The sequence below is a fragment of the Dasypus novemcinctus genome, chromosome 13, assembly GCF_030445035.2.
Source record: "Dasypus novemcinctus isolate mDasNov1 chromosome 13, mDasNov1.1.hap2, whole genome shotgun sequence".
Taxonomy (NCBI): Eukaryota; Metazoa; Chordata; class Mammalia; order Cingulata; family Dasypodidae; genus Dasypus; species Dasypus novemcinctus.
Genome location: NC_080685.1, coordinates 4,457,988 through 4,470,245, shown reverse-complemented (window position 1 = coordinate 4,470,245; position 12,258 = coordinate 4,457,988). Strand labels below are relative to the sequence as shown.

At 45.1% G+C, this 12,258-nt stretch overlaps 2 protein-coding genes across 2 annotated transcripts in view; one reads left to right on the top strand and one right to left on the bottom strand.

Moving 5' to 3' along the window:
• ADSS2 (adenylosuccinate synthase 2) overlaps positions 1-2,907 on the bottom strand; it is a 42,066-nt gene extending 39,159 nt beyond the window's left edge. The window contains exon 1 of the mRNA XM_058309405.2: positions 2,592-2,907. Within this exon, the coding sequence (XP_058165388.1) occupies positions 2,592-2,774 (183 nt within the window). The 5' untranslated portion in view covers positions 2,775-2,907. The remainder of the gene's footprint in view (positions 1-2,591) is intronic.
• Positions 2,908-5,316: 2,409 nt separating this feature from the next.
• Positions 5,317-12,258, top strand: part of CATSPERE (catsper channel auxiliary subunit epsilon) — a 270,064-nt gene continuing 263,122 nt past the window's right edge. The window contains exons 1-2 of the mRNA XM_058309404.1: positions 5,317-5,429; positions 9,053-9,101. Coding sequence (XP_058165387.1) covers positions 5,365-5,429; positions 9,053-9,101 — 114 coding nt within the window. The 5' untranslated portion in view covers positions 5,317-5,364. The remainder of the gene's footprint in view (positions 5,430-9,052; positions 9,102-12,258) is intronic.

The following is a 12,258-nucleotide window of genomic DNA, read 5'->3' as shown; positions in this document are numbered from 1 at the left end:
CACTTCAGCTACATTCACTCACCAAGAAATATATTTTAATATGGATACACTGTATGTTTGCCACTTTTAGAAAAATAATTCTGGATAAAATTTCAGTTCTTGGTATGAATATGGCGAAAAATATATTAAAATCTAATAGAGTATTTTTTTTTAAGATTTAATTTTTATTTATTTCTACCCCCTTCCCCCCCTACCAGTGTTCTTCTGTGACCACTTCTATCCTTATCAGTGGCACCGGAAATCTGTGTTTCTTTTTGTTGCGTCATCTTGTTGCGTCAGCTCTCCATGTGGGTGGCGCCATTCTTCGGCAGGCTGCACTTTCTTTCACACTGGGCGGCTCTCCTTACCGGGCTCACTCCTTGCATGGGGGAGGGGTTCCCCCCACAGGGGACACCCCTGCATGGCAAGGGCACTCGTTGTGCACATCAGCATTGCGCATGGGCCAGCTCCACATGGGTTAAGGAGGCCCGGGGTTTGAACCGCAGACCTCCTGTGTGGTAGGTGGACACCCTATCCATTGGGCTAAGTCCGCTTCCCAAAATCTAAAATAATGTATTTTATTTTAATAACAAAACTAGAAACATCAACAAGGCAGTAAAGTTCAAAATGGTTTTCCCACATTGGTTGACTCTTCTCAGCTCAGCTCTATATAATTGAGAATTTCAACACATTCCATATTTTTTGTTTTTCTAAGCCAGAATTTAAGTAGCTGTCAGCTTACTAGGAATGACCAAATAATACAAAGTTACCAACGTGAATCACAAAAGAAGGATGCATAAATCTATTCTTTGCTTGTCTACTTTTCCCTAACAAGACTAGTAAGAATTTTTCTAACTGAGCTCTTAAAAGGCATTAGAATATAAAGATTTTAGAATTACATAGGGAAGGCAGTAAGTCAAAGTTTATGGGTGAGGAAATTCTGCCTAACAAGTCTACTCATTTGTCTATCCACTATCTTCAGCTGGCATGTGAAAGCCAATCTTAGCTTCTTCTCAATCACTTCTCTCTAGGCTTTCCAAGGGCATCAGATCAGATTAGTCTACCACCTCCTTCAAGACAACTTTCACTGTGACCTAGTAACACCTTCTCCAATCTATACATCGAGTCTGACGTTTTTCAAAGGGATAATTTAAAAACTGAAGGTCCTTTAGAATAAATGCTAAGGGTTATGTTCCCAGAACCTACTTACAACCCATAACGTGGCTCAACCTGAGTACTACTACTCCAGGTAAGGGGGATGCGGGGAAGAACAAGGAGTGAAGGAGTCAAACAGCCCCTCTCCCCTTCTACCCAGGACGAGGGCTAGGTACTCTCACCATTCTCCCCCCACAGCATGGTCAGATCTGATTTAAAGACAAAAGGAAGTCTGAGCTTCTAGACCAGTTCTTCAGTAGTGTCAGGGTAGGAACTCAAGGGCAACACTTATGGGAGAGGTATTAAGGGCTATGGATTAGAGAAGGGTGGAGGAAAGGAGGGTGGAAGGGAAGGAAAGCTGGTGGTGGAAGGAAGAGGCAACTGATGTAACAGCTATCCTAACCAAGGAAAGGATGCCATGGGTAGGGTGGATCTCTGCACGAAAACAAAATTGGATAAGCCAGGGAATATTTGCATTTAGATTTTTATGCGACTGTAATTTCCTTGTTTCTGCATGTTCACAATGACATTCAATTTTTCCAATCAAGTGAGCAGACCAACTTGTTAGAATATATATGGCATGGCACCATCAGATTATGTTATTCGTTCATGAACAAGCAACGCTCTTGCAACCTAAAGGACAGCAGTTAACTCCAAATATTACATTACATTTTGTTTTGAAAGTGGTTATTGCTCAAGTGTTTCAGACTCTGAAAATGGGTAGGGTTATCTGCACGCCCTTACAGAGGCCCAGAGGCTGCTTTCAAAGTCAGCGACAAATAGGAAGAAAGGGTACACAGAAAAACCACGTGTCTCCAGGTAGGAAGTGCATCACCACTCCATTTCCCGAAAAGTTCACTTTCGATGTGACCCTAACAATGTAAGTATTTCTAAATATTACATTTAATATTCATGTGTTTGCCTGCTTCAGCAACAGAGCAAGGATTCTTTCCTCTGGGATCAACGAGTAAAAGCAAGCTTCCCCCCTCCCCCCCAACATCAATTTACGAAACAAATTTCGAATAAAAGGCCAGGGTCGGTCAACAGCGCCGAGCCCAGGCGGGGGTTCTGATGTCAACAGACTGGCCCGGAGGAGGCCAAACTCGGGCTGCCTCGGCCTGCAGGTGGGCGCGCGCTGGGTCTGCATCCAGCCCCACCTGGCCGTCCCGAGCCGGCCGCCGCGCAAAGCCGCGGCCGGAGCCCAGCAGGCCCCGGGTCGCGGCCCCTCCAACCCGTGCGCATCCCCCTGCCCGGCCCGGCCCCCACCCCGAAACCTGCCAGACCCGGGGTTCGCGCAGCCGGCGGCCCCCCGGCGGCCCGCTTCCTCCGGCAGCGCCCCCTCCCCTCGGCCCAGGCGCCCAGGCCAGGGGTCCCTGCCCTCCCGCCATTTCTGCCGGCGGCCGCCGAGCCTCAAGGTGACACCACCTTCGCGCCCGGGGCCTCCGCGGCCGCCTCACCTGGCAGCGGCAGACGATGTCGGCGTCCTGCGCCAGCAGGTCCACCACCTTCCCCTTGCCTTCGTCGCCCCACTGCGCGCCGAGCACCACCGTCACCCGGTTCCCGCCGGGCCGCGCCCCGGGGCGGCCGCAGTCGCCGTTGGGAAGGGAGGATGCCGCCGGGCCGCTCTCGGCGAACGACATGGCTCCGGACGCGCGGGGAGCCCGAGGCGCCGCCGAGGAGGAGGGCGCGGACTGAGGCGTTCGGCGGCCGCAGCCACATGCGGAGGAGGAAGGAGCCGGGCGCCCCGCCCGCCCGCCACCCCCCGCCAGGCCCCGCCCCGCGCCCCGCGCCCCGCGCCCCCGCCTCGAGGGCCCCGCGGTGCCGCCCCGAGCCCGAGGCCCTGCCCGCCAACCCCCGCGGTCCGAGGCCACGCCCCCCCGCCCCACGGCGCGCTGCCCTGGCGTCGGCCCCGCGAGCCTCCGCGGGGGGGCGGGGCTCAGAGCCGGGCCCGCCCCAACGTCCCGCCCACCCGCCCTTCCCGCGCCCCTAAGCGGCAGGGCTCGCGGCTGCGAGCTCGAGCGGCGGACTACAACTCCCGGCATGCAGCGCTCTGGGCGGGGTCGACGTACTCTGACGCCGTAGGCGCCGTCGTTGGGTTCCGGTCTCTGAAAGCGTTGGTTTGAAAAACTTAAGAAATAAAAAAAATAAATAATTCGTCCTTTTGAGGAATGAGGTGGCGTGTAAACGGTGCAAGGGTTGAATTTGAAAATAGAAATGGGCTGGACTAGGGAAGTATAGGCTTAGAGTTGGAAAGTAGAGAACTAGACCTGAGAAAAAGAGATGGACGGAGGATCAAAAAGGGCAAACTCAGTAAAGCAGTAAGGTAGAAAACATGAGATTCCAAAGTCGAGAGAGCAAGTAGGATTCTTAACCCTTCATTTTACACTTTGGTAACACAGCCTATGAAAGAAGGTATGAATTAGCCAATGTCATAGTAAATGCAATGTATTTGTAAAGTCCTTAGCTCTTTTAATCCCCACAATCAGAAATTAGGTAATACTGTCCTTATTTTACAGTATTCCTGAGGTATTTTTTTTAAAAAGGTAACTTCCCCGGCTTGAGTTGGTAGCCACACGGTGTGAGTCCAGTGCCCACACCCTTACCTATATTCCACTCCTTAGTGTTTCATTTGCAGCTAGATTCCAGGGTATACCTACTTTTGATAATGTTGGAGAAAAACGGTGCTTACTGGGACACAGACTGATACGACCACGGGCAGAGAATTTACTGAGAAGCTCTCCCAACGGAGGGGGGGTCTGAAGAACAGCCTTCAGCCCCACCAACTGCATGGTGGGGGTCTCAAGAGAGATTTGAGCCCACTCCTGGAAGGGGGGATTTGAATTTACACAGAAGTTTCCTAGGTAGGGAAATGATAGAGGGGTTGAGGGTCCGAGTGAGGTGCAGGGACTAACAGAAAGTCCTAGAGGTGAAAATTTTCCCTAATATGGGTAGAGGGTAGTGCGTTAGGGAGTTAAGTTTTCTTGGAACGCTGCAGAGCAGATGTTCCTTTGACTTGTCTAATATGCAGGTAGGGAAGGTTTCCGTTTCCCTTTACTCCCTGGTTTCTTTGTTTAACCTGTGGGGAAGTGCCGTACTTACGGAAGATGGGGTTAGCCTTTCCCCAATGCATATTAGGGGAAATTGAGCTACAGCTTGTTAATTATTGCAACCCTCTAACAGATACTATGCTTTTTCTGCTGCAACAAGTATACTATGACATTTAATTCTGATAGAAAAAGTGTGGCTAGAACACGTTACATACAGTATCTCCCAAATCATAGATGCTGTCACATGCTATAATGGTCCCTGTAGCACATGTTAGCATTTTCCTATTTCTATTCAATGATTCCTTAAGTCAGTGAACATTAAGAATCTTCTACAAACTAAGACTGTGCTGGACGCTGATGGCATAATGAATAAAGAAACAACAGCAACCCTTAAGGATTCAGAAAGCATTTGGTCTGAAGGCAAGCAAATAAGAAAATTATAATAGTGTGCGATAACTTTGGCGTTTGTTTCTTTTGGCTTTACCAAAAGTTCATAAAGCGTTTGTAAGCAAGGATGCTGTAATATTTCTTTGTACTCAAGTGCACGAGGTAATGTTGAGTATTATAGTAAGTTCTCAAAAAGAACATACTACTGCTCATCTCTGGTCAATTGAATAACTTTTACGGAGGGCCTTCTCCCTGAAAAGCAGGTATGTCTTTGCCACCGCAGTGGTTAAGATACAGCCACAACGAAGATTTGGCTAAAAGACGCACAGACTTCAAAGTTTCTCCTTCCTTCGGTCAACTCGGATTTTTCGATGTTTTTGCCATCTCACTCCAAAGCAGCACATTTCTGCCCTTCCTAAAAGCCGCTTCCGGCGACCGACCCTGCGGCCCTCGCGGCGCTCGCGCGCTCTCGGAAGGCGGGGCGCAGGGGCGGCGGGCGGCGGGCGGCGAGGCCGGGCGGCGAGGCGGGGCGGCGAGGCGGGGCGGCGAGGCGGGGCGGCGAGGCGCGCGAGGCCGGGCGGCGGGCGGCGGGCGGCGGGCGGCGGGCGGCGGGGCGCAGGGGCGGTGCGCGAGGCCGGGCGGCAGGCGGCGGGCGGCGGGGCGCAGGGGCGGCGGGCGGCGGGCGGCGAGGCCGGGCGGCGGGCGGCGAGGCCGGGCGGCGAGGCGCGCGAGGCCGGGCGGCGGGCGGCGGGCGGCGGGGCGCAGGGGCGGCGCGCGAGGCCGGGCGGCGGGCGCCATGGCGGCCTGGGGCGTGGCGCTGCTGCTGTGGTGGTGGAGCGGCCGCGGCGCGGCCGTGTGGAGGTAGAGACGCCCGTCGCGGCGGCTGCGGCCCGGCCTCTCCCCCGCGCCCCCCGAACCCCGGCCGCTCGCCGCCCCCTTCCCCGAGCGTTCACGGGACCCGGCGTTTCCCCAGGTCCCCGCCTGGGCAGCTGACGGCCGAGTCCTCGCGCTGGTTTCTCCCCGCCGCCCCCTGCTCCTGCTAGAGAGGAGAGCAACTAAGGAGAGCCCCCACGTCTCCACTAGAGAGACGGACGAGGAGGGGGCGGGAGAGCGGGCGACCAGCCTCCGCGGGGCTCGCGGTCGTTAGGTAGCTGGGGCCGGACGTTGAGTGAGAAATGCCTCACCAAATGGAAATCAGGGCCCAGGCTTAAGGAAATGTAATTCCTCTACCAGGCGAGGTGATTGGGGGAATGGTAACTTGTATTGTTTGCTTTGCCAAACCTGAGAGATTTTGTATTTTGACAGAGAAATGTAAGTCCTTTCTTGACCTTACTTTTTCTCTCTGTATACAACCTATAGACTATAATTCTTTAGCTCAACCATCTTCTCTCATATCTCTTACCTACTCGTCTTACTAGGGTACACATCTGGCAAACCCGGATGTACATTTATTTACATTTATCTGATCAGTATAATGTTTGATCTTATCCCAGCCATTTTCTACTAATTTTTTCATTTTTATGACTTTTTGAGGTTACATTAAATTTTTTTTTTCAGATTTCATTTAATTGATAGAGTTGTATTTTTCTTTCTGTTCTCCCTGCATTTGACCTCAAGATGTGGGAGTACATTTGCCTGTCCTAAGGACCCAGAGTTGGGATTAACAAAATCTATCAATATTTGGGAGGGGCGGTAGGCCTGGGGACCGAGAGAGCCTTAGAAATTAGGTAAGGGAGGTAGTGTTGCTAAAAGGAAGTATTACGAGAGAGGAATTTAGAAGAGGACTAAAAATTTTTTAAATGATTTATCATACTAAGAAAGTTATTTATGACCTTTTTGTAGTCTTTCAATATGTTGGTAGCCCAAATCAGATGGGTGAGAGTGGTTTTGATATGAGAAAATAGATATTTTAAGGATAGACTTAGTCCTTTAAAAAATACAAAAGGAAAAAGTTGTTTTGTTACCTTTTCATTTTCCATTTATTTATTTTTAAATTAGAGCGGTTTTAGGCCTACAGAAAAACCATGCCAAAAAAAAGTATAAAGTTCCCATATACCATCTCACACACTCACAGTTTTCTATTAATACTTTGCCTTGGTGTGATACCTTTGTTATAACTGATGCAGCATTATTATTATTAACTATAGTTTACATTAGGGTTCACTCTTTGTGTTGTGCAGTTCTATTCTGGTAACAGATATACAACCTAAAAGTAATCGTTTTATCCACTTTCAAGTATACAATTCAGTGATGTTACATATATTCACAATGTTTTAGGGAAAAGATTTTAAGGGTAGATTTGGCCTTAAAAATTGTATTCTTGTCCTTAAAGGTAGTATACTAGCTAGACTCACGCTGGGTCAAGGGGTTCTTTTTTCTTAAGACAGATTTTAGCATTTGATAAGTAGAAAGTGAAGACCTAATAAAAAGGAGAAGGTTGAATATACTGGAAAAAATAATAGCTCCTAGAACAAGGATTTTCTTGGACAGAAGGAGAACTTATAATTAGTTTGAAAGGAAAATGATTATTATGGATGAAGTTAATGAAAGTTTTCTAGATTAGGGTAGAGTTGGGCCAAAATTTTGAAGAATTTCAGCCAAATGGACTCTTGTTTCCTTTGTCAAATATAAGATAGGATCATCTGATGTTAATGACCAGTTTTCAGCAACCCAGCCGCAGGTCTAGTTAAATTGACCCCAGGTTGAGGGCTTGCCAAACGTTTATACTGTTAGGATGTGAGAGAAAATGGTTTACCCAAAGAACCATATTCTATAGGCTATAAAGAGAGAGAAAAAAGTGAAACCAGAAAGGGTCTTACCTATTGGGAGATGAAGGAAGGCTTTTCTCAAGCAAATGTGCAATTCTCTTTGATTTTGAAGAACTGGCATAATGGGAGTTCATTGGCGAGAATAGGAAAGATATGCTGTGGTAGTCTAGAGTGAGATGATGATGCTCTTTCTTTCCATTAAAAAATGGTATCAGCACACGGTCCCTCTGCACACCCCACATGCATGGGCCTCTCAATCCAACAATACATTAAATGGTCAGCATAATTAGGAAAGTAAGGATGAGAAGGAGTTATCTTAGTTGCCTGGGTGTAAATTAATAAACTGAATATTACTTCTTCAGCTACTGTTCCCTCCATACGCTGTCCCCAATCCTGGGAGAGGATCAAGAACCCGTGGGCAATGGAGGGCTTGCCAGGAGTGGTAGTAAGATCTTATTTAACTACCAAATTTTATTCACAAATTAAATTACATACTTTAACCTTGTAAATTAAAATGCAAAAACTGCTCCTTGTGTTTTTTTCTCCCTCCTGAGGTTGCCACCTTTCTTTCTAAAATGAAAGGCTCTTAGATTCATGAGAACTGGTTGCCCGGTAGCTTGAGAAAAGCCTTTGATGAAAATATATTTCATTTTAATTTACAGGATGTATAAAAATTCATGGACATATTTCCTTATTTTGTGATATATTTATAAAATGTGTTTCATTACCAGTGGCTGGCATTTGTTAAAAATGAGAATTCAGAGCGCTATTAAGGCTTATAATAATTCTGGTAAAGGAATTACATAACGGTATCCCAGAAATTTCTGTCTCTCAGTCTCTCTCTCACACATCCACACAATATCGCTTTGATTTTAAGGTTTTAGGGATGGAGGAATTACAATGGCAATAAAGTGTGAAGGTGTATAATGAAGACATAGAGCAGATTATTGAAGTGAAGGGAAGGAGAAGGGATTTTGAGGTTTTAGATCAGAGCTGCCTGATATGATAGCACAAGCCACGTGTGGCTCTTGCACTTAAGAAGTGACTAGTATGAACTGAGATGTATTTTAAGTGTATATGTACACTGGATTTCAAAGGCAGTAGAAAGAAAAATAACTCAATTTTTTATATTGGTTATATGTTGAATGGTATATTATTAAAATTTATTTTATGTTTCCTTTTTTAATGTGGCTACTAGAAATTTTAAGATTACTTAGGTGGCTCACATTACATTTCCATTGAACAACACTTTTTTAGATGTGTCATATAGACAGAAATGAAATTTACCCTGGATGATAGAAAGAAATGCTAATGAACAGGAGTCACAGAAATAGTTGCTTGTTAATTCAGTGTTCCAAATGAGAAATTCCACTTTTTGGAATTTCAATCTGTTTTAATTTTAACTCGGTTTATAAATAAAGGTGTTAGAGCCAGTGTTCTTCAACAGTTTTTATCTGGAAGAAAAGAGAAAGGTTTAAAGACTATTTCCTTGTCATTATTGTGTTTTTAGATACTAAGCAAACCCTAACACACCTACACTAGCAGGTAGAAGTCACTGAAATCCCCTCTTGTAGCCTTGATTACATTTTCCAGGAAGGTGCTTGGGCAGAAATGTAAAACTTTTAGCAGCCTAGGCATTCCTGACCCTGTATGGAATCCCTCTTATTTAGAGGAGAAATTAGTTTTAATATTCATATTTGGCCTTTTCCTCCACAGGTATTACTCTAACAGCCTAAACTACCAAATTTTTACTACCAGAAGTACGGTAAGTGTTTAATATTTCTTAAAGCTATAGTTTTTTGTTGTTTTTTTAAATAACACTTTTTAAATTAAAGGTAATAGATCGCATAGATCGTTACATTTAAAAAAATAAGAGGTTCCCATATAACCCACCCCCATCATTTTTGTAAATTGTACTTTTTTGAAGATACATACATCACAAAAAAGGTTACATTATAAAAAACGTAAGAGGTTCCCATATACCCCCCATCCCCACACCCCACTCCTCCCACACCAACAACCTCCCCCATCATTGTGGCACACTCATCACACTTGGTGAACACATTTTGGAGCACTGCTGCACCACGTGAATAATAGTTCACCCTGTAGTTGACACTCTCCCCCAGGACAGTCAGTGGATTATGGCAGGATATATAATGTCCAGCATCTGACCCTGCAATATCACTTAGGACAACTCAAAGTCCCAAAAATGCCCCCACATCACATCTCTTAATTTTTTTCTGGACCTTAGATCAGAAAGCAGAGTAAATAATTCTACATTTTATGGCATGGAATCTTTCTTTTAATTTCCTTTCCTTTCTTCCATTCCCATTTGCATTCCTACTATGGGTAGACTATTAACTAGTGAATTATGTTAATATATTTACGTATATTGAATCATCCTTGCATATCAAAACAACCCTACTTTATCCCAATGTATCCTTATTTTAATATGCTTCCAGATTCTATGGTTAGTATTTTATTTAGCATTTTTTAATCAATATTCGTAAGTGAGATCAGTTCATCACAGCATTTTCTCTAGGGATGCTATTGGAATTCTGGACAGGAAAATTTTTCAATAGGTGAGACTCTTCCCTGCTTTACAGAACAGTTTGCTTTCCTGGTCCTCAAACACTAAATGAAAGTAACATTCTCCAGGCATGGGATAACCTGAAGCTCCTCTCCACATTTCCAAATGCTCTCTACACAAGGCAGCCTTAGGCCAGTATGCACCCACGCAGCGTACTGCGTGATATCCACTTGGACTGGTTAATGCCTATGCTGTACACACTTCTCAATACTTTTACTATTATCCCTTTCCCTAATGGGGCAGATAGCAATCAGGGTTCAATCTGGAAAGCAAAAACCACATTAAGTACTTCAAGTAGAAAAGTGTTGACTACAGAAAATTACGGGCTCACGAAAGTGTTAGAAGAACCAGAAAAGTAAGTGTCTGATGAACCCTTACTAGCTTTCAGGTTCATCACTAGTGAAAGTCAGAAGTTGCTGCTGTCTCCCAGAGGTCAGGAACTTGAGGAAATTGCTGCCCATGTCAGAAGTCTATTCCAGTGCCTAGAGAAAATGGTGGTCAGTAAAAGTAGAATGTAAACACTTCTGCTAGGACAGCCTATTTTAAAGCCTACACTTTGCCACCACTTTTGAAGAAGAATGGCTTTTCCCCCCTTACAACTTATAATTTACACATGATTTTCAGAATGTAAATACCATCCAGAATTCTTGAGGCAATACTGGCTAGCCTAGAAGGGTACAGAAATGAATAATAACACAAATGAAAATGAAAACCAATTCCCAGCACTGTGTGGTATCATACCCTAATTAAAATCAGGGGAAACGGACTTTGGCCCAGTGGTTAGGGCGTCCATCTACCACATGGGAGGTCTGCGGTTCAAACCCCGGGCCTCCTTGACCCGTGTGGAGCTGGCCCGTGCGCAGTGCTGATGCGCGCAAGGAGTGCCGTGCCACGCAGGGGTGTCCCCCGCATAGGGGAGCCCCACGCGCAAGGAGTGCACCTCTAAAGGAGAGCCGCCTAGCGCGAGAGAAAGTGCAGCCTGCCCAGGAATGGCGCCACCCACACTTCCCGTGCCGCTGATGACAACAGAAGCGGACAAAGAAACAAGACGCAGCAAAAAGACACAGAAAACAGACAACCGGGGGAGGGGAGGGGAATTAAATAAATAAAAATAAATCTTTAAAAAATAAAAAATAAAAATAAAAAAATAAAGTCTTCCATATATGGTGTTCTATGAGGAAAACATTTAAAAAAAAAATAAGGAGCCTGTAGTTAATTTTATGTACAATTTTTAATATCAGTATATTGCTACCTTTATAAAAATAAATTTTGATAAAAGGAAAATTTAAACCAGGTTCAGGTTCAAAGGGGGAACTCTAATCTTTAAAGAACATGTAATTCCAATGTTGACTACATTTTCTAAATTATAAAAAATAAGGAAGGACTTGAAGAGGCATTTCACAGAAAAAAACTTATGTAAAAATGACCAGTAAACATAGGAAAAATGATCAGGGAAATGTGAATTAAAAATATGGGGACATAGAAGATTGTGGGAAGATGGTGAAATAGGATGCCCAAGAACCAATTCCCCAACCAGAACAACTGTTAAACAGGCAGGAACTGTCTGAATCAACTATTTGAAAAATATGGAGTCCAGAGTTTTGGTCCAGATCCCCTGGATCCTCAGTGCAGCAGCCAGGAAAGAATGGGAGGAGGAAGTTGGTAAATTGCAATAAAGACCACTGGTGCTGGGGTTTAATGTATGCCCAGGGGACCTGAATCTCTGGACTGACCATGTGATAGCCAGGCTCTGAGCCTCAGTAGACTTGACAATCCAAAAGAAAAGGATAAAAAATACAGAAAACATCAATGAAGAGGACTCATTGTGGCCATACCAGACAAAAACTTTTTTAAAAATGATCTTCCATATGCTCAAGAAGATGACTGATGATATAGAGAAAAAATACAGGATATCAGGAAAGCAATGAATGAGCAATATGACATTCTCAATAAATAGGTAGAAATTTTAAAAAGGAGCCAAACAAAGCTGCTGGAGTTGAAGACCACAATAACTGAACTTTAAAAATTCCCTGCAGAGTTTCAACAGGAGATTGGAGCTGGCAAAAGAAAGAATCAGTAAACTTGAAGATAAGACAATCGAAATGAGTCAGGCTGAGGAGCAGAAAGAAAAGATAGGCTGAGAGACCTGTAGGACACCATCAAGCATACCAATGTAAGCATTAGGGTTGTCCCAGAAGGAGAAGAAAGAGAGAAAGGAGCAGGAGGAATATTAAAAGAAATAATGACCGAAAATTTCCCAAGCATAGCAAAAGGCATGAATATGCACATCCAAGAAGCCCAGGGAACACCAATCAAACTTGAAGAGACATAC